The sequence below is a fragment of the Gavia stellata genome, chromosome 1, assembly GCF_030936135.1.
Source record: "Gavia stellata isolate bGavSte3 chromosome 1, bGavSte3.hap2, whole genome shotgun sequence".
NCBI classification, from domain to species: Eukaryota; Metazoa; Chordata; class Aves; order Gaviiformes; family Gaviidae; genus Gavia; species Gavia stellata.
In genome coordinates, this window is record NC_082594.1 from 104,114,896 (window position 1) to 104,123,871 (window position 8,976).

Here is an 8,976-nt window from a genome sequence, read left to right on the forward strand (position 1 = left end):
ATGGAAGAACTTTTAATGTTTGTACAAGCTGGGTAAGTACAGAGTCATAAGTTTAGTTCTGAAGTCTTAAATGGAATAGTCTTTTAGAGCCTCAGCAGCCTACCAAAAAACCCTTGGACTTTAGTCCACATAAAAGAGCTAGCTAATGGTTTATCATAACATCACTTAAAGTTTCTGTTGACACAAACCCTTAAAAGTCAGTTTCTTTGCAAGCATTCTCCCAGAGAGGGCTAGTGGTGCTGCATACCTGAGTGGTCTCTACCTTTGTGCTGCATGTGAGCAAAACACCTTCCTCATAGGATTGTGCCCACCGCACAGCACCTAATGCCGCTGGGACAATGCAGTATTTAGAACCTTCTGTGGGCACCAGGAGGGGGAGGAGGCTGCAGAGGAAGGCTCTTCATCAAGGTCTGGTAGTCAGGAAATAGCTTCCTATTTTGGCTAGTGATTTTGAGAGAGGACTTTTGTTCCGCTTCTCTACTTACAGTCATTGTTTTCAGCTCCCTAGCCTTTTTAATAGCACATGCTTTTTTTTCCCCCTTAATACCTTTTTATGGATGAGAACTCTTAATCTAATCTACATCTCCATAGTTGTACCCTCCTTGTAAAATGGCATAAAAGGGAGCACAATCACCACAATATTTTCCCCAGAAGAATTCAGGACAGTAATAGCTTGCCTTTGTCCCAGCTCTTGAGGTACACTTACTGCATCTTTCTGTTCAGAAGTACACTGTTTCCTTACTATAGAAACAAACTCAGTAACTGTACCTTAGACCTGTAAGAGTGCCTGACACTACATCAAAATGAGTAATAGAGATTTCAAATATTCATTTAAACCCAGCATAGGCATAGACTACCTATTAAAACAGGAAGAATTGTATCAAGTACATTATTTTAATAAGCCACAATGACAAATATACAAATACCTATTTATAGAGGGAAAAGTCTTTAGTGCTTAAGTGCAAATGCAACAAGGTAGGGTATTTCACAGTTCCCCCACAACTGTCCTGTGGATAGCCAGAGGACAACTGTACCTCTGACAGCAGATAATAGCTGGTTAACATCCAGAATAAAGATAAATACAGAGTCTTGATCAGTTTCACTGCAGTAATCAGGAAGTGAGGATACACCTTAAGAGGGTGAAATCTTGGCTTAAAAATGGATTTGACAACTTCCAGTACTCTGTGTTCAACTTTCTGCATGCCTAGTATCTTAACCATGGAAGGTTAAGAGCAGTTATTAAGACCTCCTAAATTTGAGGATAGTAAGCATCTCTTGTCCTGCTTGCCTGGAAAGTACTCGTGTGCCTTCTAAGCCACATTTCTTCATTGTTTCTAGAATTTCATCTGTAATAGAAAGAGCAGTGTTACAACCGAGTTTATACAGAAACCTGCTATAAAAGGCAGTGCTAAAGTATCTACCAAACATAAGCTGTAAAGCAAAGATTTTATGTCCTCTTACTCCTTCAGAGAGTAATTCTTATGCAAAGTAGTCTTCCACCAAGAACAAATAAAGTTTACAGTTTACTAACTGAAGTTCTGTATTTTGGTATTAATAGCAATGAACAATTAAATTTTGAAGTTAATTTGTAGGAGAAACTGAAATTTGTAGCACCTTCTCCCAAAAGCTGTCTAATCAATCAGGTGTGAAAGAATAATCTTTCTTCTTGAAACTACTTGATAACGTATAGCCATTAAGCATTAGATCAGAAGGAGCAAGTCTGAATCTTTTCTCTACGCATGTCAAAATGAAAGACCTTATATTTCCAACTAAAGGCTTGTGCCTTTTAAGTTTACAACACCATTCTCTTTCATGAGAAAGGGTTGGCCTAGCTTTGTTACTTAGTTCAGAAGATTTACAGTCACATTTCAGACTTGGAACTGAAGTCTTGCAGAGCTGCTGGGCTCAGGACCTACATATTACCATTGTCCAAAGTAGCTTAGGGAGTTCTTAGTTTTGGTAAATTTGCTTACATTTTTGGTCTAGCTCACCATACCCTGGATGCACAAGGCATGAATTCAGAAAAAGGATTCCAAGAGGCATCAGGTTATGTAAAAGTCCCTCTGTAGATTAGAACCCCCATGAACTTGGAAGATGAGAAGCACAAGAGTCCACAGAGATGCCATGGTTCGTATGAAGCATGCAGACACACTCTAGCTGTCGGTAGCATTTCTAAAAAATGAGCTAGAACACCTATATGAATTTCAATACATGCTGTCAATCTTCAATTGGTTGCCATCACCAAGTTAGATTCAACTGATGTTATATACTACTTTTTCTTGTTTACTTAAGTCTGATAACCTACAGAACACTGCTGTGATCAACATCTCAATTAATGCAATGTGCAATCTGGTTTGGCACATTTAAGGGTCCAAGGAAAGCGATCACCTGGATTATTTTCTTTAATTGTGACCAAGTAGAATAATCCTCCTGGTGAAAGTAGGTCTGGTACTAATGGAAAAACTCTATCCATTACTTCTCTGCCCTTTTTGCCACCAGCCCAGGATGCCTCTATTCCATGGCTTTCCACCTAGGAAGAATGGATGCAAAGACTGACTTAATACAGAATGATAGAAGTGTCAGTGGTACTTATAAGAGAAACATCACCATAATCTCTACCTTTAGGTGACTGCCATTAGAAATCTGACAACTTTGACTCAGCAGATTATGCAGCAAAACTACTTCAAAACTACTTCCTACCTGATGAACATACTACTTTTTGTTTCAAGTTCTACTCTTAAACTGAATTAAGAGAGCTACATTTTGTCACATGCTTTGTATGTATTTTCTTGTAGTGTTTTACGAGCTTGTTTGCCAAATGGAAGGTGGCCAAAAAACCCTTCAAGTGCTCCTGGGTCCAATTCTGACAGTCAGAGTCTGCGGAAGCAGAGGATATTTATTTTGCAGGGAACAAATGCATTTTCCATTGAAAGTCTTCTATAAGAATACCTTAGCATGCCTAACAGAAGTCTTACATGGTTTATACTTGATGGAGAAACTAGGTATTGAGAAGCAGCAGCTAGCAATCCTTATTCCCATGTAGTCTTTGTAAGCAGGTCTAGTAAATCATCTTCACTAAAACAGTGCTGTTACAAGTGCTGTTACAACAGTGCTGGTCCTACAACATCCTTTGCTATTTCAAAAAACCCCTGCAGTTTTCATACCAGAGCTTATTTGATTTGCTATCTCTCCTCTGACAGTAAAAATACGATTTTTACTGTGTATTTCAAATTTTTCCTACCTCTTCAGAAGGCGTTACCACGTACGGTGGATTAAATAGCAGTAGATCAACCTTCCCATTTAATCTTGGAGACAGTCCTTTGACCTACAGATGAAGTTGATGATTCTTTTGTTATTTTATTTTGGAAACATAAAGAATGCAAACATTTCGTAAGAATACAGTTACACAGTGCTGGATATTCTGAGCATTTCAGCCTGACTCAGGAACACTGAACTTTACTTCCTATGTGCAAGAGAAGAAGCATCAAGAAGAAGTACCTGTGCATAGCAGAACAATTTCAACAGTCTTAAGATTGTTATGTATGGGATGTAGAAGAGCAAGAGACACATATGCAGACACAAAGGTAGTACTTTATTCTTGGTCAGTTCAGAATTCAAGTTAGACAACAATAAAATTCTTCTATATCTATCTTATCTTCGTCATCTTTTATAAACATATATATTCAGGGTATTTTAAAGAAATATCTTGCTAAAGAGATGAGAACCTTAAGCTTTTCTCCATATCAAATTTTGTAAGAAGCAAAAAGTTGAGAATCAAGAACTGCATAGCATTAGAGGAAGGGCTATGATAATGTCGGGTCACTGCAGAGTTCCTTGTGCAGCATTCTCCAAAATCTAGCTGCATAATTTTTTTTTAATAATTCAATTAACTTTTAAAGCTTAAATATGAATTTTAGAGCTTGTGTAGTTTGTTTTTCCCTTCTTTCAGAAACACTTCGGCATTTTATTGTTTTCTTTTTTTCATCCGTGCTTATTAAGAGAATGTTTGTTCTAGACTTTATGGTTACTTTTCAGTATCTCTAATAAGTACTAAAAGTTACAAAAACTATAAAGAAGATATTATTGAAACATCTATCTTACCAAGTCAGTAATGACTGGCTGAAGGTGAACATTGTTAAGCAGAGCTGTCTCCAGTGTACAGTAAGCTGCCATGGGGTTGATATCTGTACATCTAAAGGCAAAATATTACGAAGTGTAAGTTACTGGCTACTGTATCTGGAAGTTTAAACCTGTGAACCACGTGCTAATTTATCTACTCTTGATGAAAATACCCTTTCCAGCATCCCTTACTTTGTAAGTAAATAGCAAAAATTAGCCAGTAAAATACACACAATGTATCAGCAGCTAAACCACTCAACACTACACTGGAATTTTTAATGACTGTCTGAAAGCTGAAGTATAGGATTTCCTTTTCAATGCTAGTTATGCCTAAATACATACGCATTCAAGTCTCTAATAAAATTCAGTTACTGCCAACACCCAGGTAACTAATATTATGTTATCAGACCTCAGTAAGACTAGTCAGGAGCTACAATTTAGGATTCAAGTCAGCAAACACAAGTGTTAAGCTTAGCCATTTGTCCAAGAAGTAGGAAAATGGAATTTAGTCGCAACTGTTACAGAATCTGGAGTAAATAGTTCAGGCTCGCCTTGCTTTGATTTCTGTATCTGTAGAATTGAACCAATATTTCTTTGTGAAAAGAATAGTTTTTAAAATGTGAAAATGAAAGGTATATATGTGAGGGCTAAGTATTCTTCATTATTGCATGCAACAGTTTAAGTAAGTGCTATTATACTTACATGTACAGTGCACTGGATCCAATAATGGAAGAAGCTAGAAATGTTGAAACCACACCAGATCCAGACCCTATTTCAAGGCAGATCTCTACTCTAAAGAGAGAAAACTCTGGATGACTTTTATTTGTAACGTATAAGAGCACCTGCAACAGACGCAGAGTTAGTCAAGACAGTATTATGAAACCAGCAGCCAAAGTGCCCTTCTCCCTAACAGGCTCAAATACTTGCTGATCATACAGCCCTCAAAGCTGACATGTCGTCTGTTTCATAAGGGCGGCCAGGTCTACAAACAGTTCCTGGTTATCACAAACCACTTTGGGAAACGCGTTTCCCCGTGCCTAAACTTAAAGTTTCCATTAACTACACCATCTCAAGAGTACAGGCTACATTTCTACAGCATTTATTACAGATTTATTACAGCAAGACTGAACTCCAACAGACATTATGGGAGACCGCCGCGAAGCCACACAATGAAAGCAGAACTGAAATGCAGAATACCTCAGGGGAGTTTCATCCAGCTCTGGACAAACAGCAGTGGCAGGCAGTTTCAAAATAATCACTCACAAGATTAACTCCTTGGGTGATTTCTATAGCAGTTATTATAGTTATGTAGACATAATTCAGCCGTGGAGACAACAGCCGCTGACGCTGGGCAGCAACCTGAGCGTTGCAGCAACACAACTCCTACAGCTTTTTCAGGGCTGAGACACAGACATTTTACCACATTCAAATACGTGCTGCTGCCACCAAAAGAAGTATCAGCTCTCCAGGCAGCTGCTCGTGCCATTGCTGCTCATGCAATTGCCCCCCAACGTGCCACCCTACAGCCAAGGGGCAGAGGCCGAAGCCACCCTGCGGAGAGCAGCGGGCCCTGCACCGCCGCGCTCCCCTCAGCCAGCCGCCCGACCGAGGGGGCAGCTCAGGGGGGCACCGCCTCCCCCCGCCCACCAGGGCCCGAAACCCGATTAGCAGCTGGGGGGCCTACGCCCTATGGACAAGCGGCCGCGGGGCTCGACGCCCCCTCCCCAGCGTTCAGACACCCCGGGCCCGAGGGACGGGGCAGCTCCCTCCCCCTCCCCCTCCCCCTCCCCGCCCGGGGAGCCGTTAGCGCCGCCCCCTCCACACCCGGCGGCAAGTGCTGGCCCCGCCCCCTCCCCCCAATTGGCCGCCGCCGAGGGCTGCTCCCGCCCCTCCCCGCGCGCCTACCGAGCCTCCCTCAGGAGGGCCGCGTCCTGCTCCAGAGCATCCATCAGCAGGAAGGTGTCCTCGGCCGGCTCGTACACATCCCGGAAGGGTCCGTGTGGCCCCACGTGGTCGTACCGCGGGCTGGGGAGCGTGGGCGCCGCCATCCTTTCCCGCCCCGGGGCGCGCATGCGCAGGCTCGCCCATCCGTCCTGGCCGCGGCGGCAGAAAAAGAGGGCGGGGCCAAGGTCTCTACGCGGCGCGCTGGCGCCAAGGCGGGGGAGGCCTGTGCTGCGCGGGGCTGCCGGGGAGGCGGGGGCGCGGCGGGGCACGCGCACCACCGACGCCGCCAATGGGAGGGCGCCGGCTTGGCCCCACAGAATCACAGAATCACAGAATCAGTACGGTTGGAAAAGACCTGTAAGATCATCGAGTCCAACCTGGGGGGGGGGGGGGGGGGGGGAAACCAAACCACAAAAAAAAAAAAAAAAAAAAAAAAAAAAAAAAAAACAAAAAAAAACAAAAAAAAACACCACACAACCACAAAACCCACGCCACACAACAACAATAACAAGCCACAACCCACCCAACACCACACAGCACCATGTCTATCAAGCTACATCCCACAATGCCACATCCACACGCTCCTTGAATACCTCCAGGGAGGGTGACTCTACCACCTCCCTGGGCAGCCTATTCCAGTGTTTCACCACTCTCTCAGTGAAGAACTTTTTCCTAATGTCTAGCCTGAACCTCCCCTGGCGCAACTTGAGGCCATTTCCTCTAGTCCTGTCACTAGTCACTTGGGAGAAGAGACCAACACCCACCTCTCTGCAACCCCCTTTCAGGTAGTTGTAGAGAGCGATAAGGTCTCCCCTCAGCCTTCTCTTCTCCAGGCTAAACAACCCCAGCTCGCTCAGCCGCTCCTCATAAGACTTGTGTTCCAGACCCCTCACCAGCTTCGTCGCCCTTCTCTGGACACGCTCCAGCACCTCAATGTCCTTCTTGTAGTGAGGGGCCCAAAACTGAACACAGTACTCGAGGTGCGGCCTCACCAGAGCCGAGTACAGAGGCATGATCACCTCCCTGCTCCTGCTGGCCACACCATTTCTGATGCAAGCCAGGATGCCGTTGGCCTTCTTGGCCACCTGGGCACACTGCTGGCTCATATTCAGCCGGCTGTCGATCAACACCCCCAGGTCCTTTTCTGCAGGGGAACTTTCCAGCCACTCATCCCCAAGCCTGTAGCGTTGCCTGGGGTTGTTGTGGCCGAAGTGTAGAACCCGGCACTTGGCCTTATTGAACTTCATCCGGTTGGCCTCAGCCCATCGATCCAGCCTGTCCAGATCCCTCTGCAGAGCCTTCCTACCCTCAAGCAGATCAACACTCCCTCCCAACTTGGTGTCATCTGCAAACTTGCTGAGGGAGCACTCTATCCCCTCATCCAGATCATCAATGAAGATATTAAACAAGACCGGTCCCAAAACCGAGCCCTGGGGGACTCCGCTTGTGACCGGCCGCCAGCTGGATTTCACCCCATTCACCACAACCCTCTGGGCTCGGCCATCCAGCCAGTTTTTTACCCAGCGAAGAGTGTACCTGTCTAAACCACAGGCCGCCAGCTTCTCTAGGAGAATACTGTGGGGAACAGTGTCAAAGGCTTTGCTGAAGTCCAGGTAGACAACATCAACAGCCTTCCCCTCATCCACTAGGCGGGTCACCTGGTCATAGAAGGAGATCAGGTTGGTCAAGCAGGACCTGCCTTTCATGAACCCGTGCTGGCTTGGCCTGATCCCTTGGGTAACCTGCACGTGTCCCGTGAGCGCCCTCAAGATGAGCCTCTCCATAACCTTCCCCGGCACCGAGGTCAGGCTGACAGGCCTGTAGTTCCCCGGATCCTCCTTCCGACCCTTCTTGTAGATGGGCGTCACGTTGGCAAACCTCCAGTCGTCCGGGACCTCCCCCGTTGACCAGGAGCCTAGCGCCCGCCCCTAGCGCCCCTCTAACGGCCGCTGGCCGCGCTCGGCGGCGGCGCCGGCTTTGGCCTCCTTGTTAGTGGAATTCAGACGTTTGCTTACCGCGAAAACTAACGTTCTCAGTGAAAGTCCGACGCCAGGTTTCATCACTCTGACTCGACTGATCCGGCATCACAAAGCGTTGCTAAGTCAGTTCAGGCGGGCGTAGCGATCCCCACAGCAGGTCGTCCGTGACCCGGTCGCCCATGAAGACTGACACGGAAGGGACCTGCTGCTCCTGCTTCTTATTTTTGCGTCAGCTTTCCACATTAATGGCTTTCCCGTCATGAGAAGCACCACCTTTGCACGGCAAGGTAGCAGGAAGCCAAACGAAAGAGGTGATGAGGAAGTCCCTAAGTGGCGATTCTGCAGCGAAGCACCCAGGGGAAAGACTGGCACTGATACTCAGCGTAAATGAAGCTCTTTTTTCCAGTTATGAAAGAACATGTTTCTATGATTCTTTGACAGCGGCACATGACAGCATCCTTAGGTCCAACCGTATGAACTCCAGAATTCAAACAGAAATGAGGCTCTGCAAAACTAAGAATTGAGGGGAAATTTCAGGGCACAGATCAGATTAATAGTTTTGTGATAAATGACTCAACCCCAAATAGGATTGCAATTAAAGTTTACAATTTATTAAACGAATAGAGGCAAGCAAACAACGCTGGGTGCGCCGGGAGTCTCTGCTCCACCAAGACGCACACCGTACAGTTCTTGTTTTCGGTTTATATTTCTCTTGCTGCTACATATTCATAGGAAAGGTTGGTCTTTGTAAATGAATTAGGTGTCGTCCCCCCCCCATATGTGACGTGTAGCATGATTTGGGTGGAGAGACGAGTGCTATAGTCATATATGTTTACAATGACCTCTATAATTTTCATTAGCATATGCAGGGGTGTGAGTTGTAATATGCATTTCACAGGTAATGAAGCAAAGGTCAGTTATCGGACACGAAGCC

General features: G+C 45.4%; 1 protein-coding gene across 1 annotated transcript; it reads right to left on the minus strand.

The window, feature by feature from the left end:
- Positions 1 to 946: 946 nt before the first annotated feature.
- Positions 947 to 6,167, minus strand: N6AMT1 (N-6 adenine-specific DNA methyltransferase 1). Its single transcript, XM_059824139.1, has 6 exons — positions 6,025 to 6,167; positions 4,822 to 4,911; positions 4,102 to 4,192; positions 3,242 to 3,325; positions 2,389 to 2,530; positions 947 to 1,346 (listed from the first exon to the last, which is right to left on the minus strand). Exons 1-6 carry the CDS (start codon positions 6,165 to 6,167, stop codon positions 1,240 to 1,242), a joined length of 657 nt encoding a protein of 218 aa, XP_059680122.1. The 3' UTR covers positions 947 to 1,239.
- Positions 6,168 to 8,976: the final 2,809 nt, after the last annotated feature.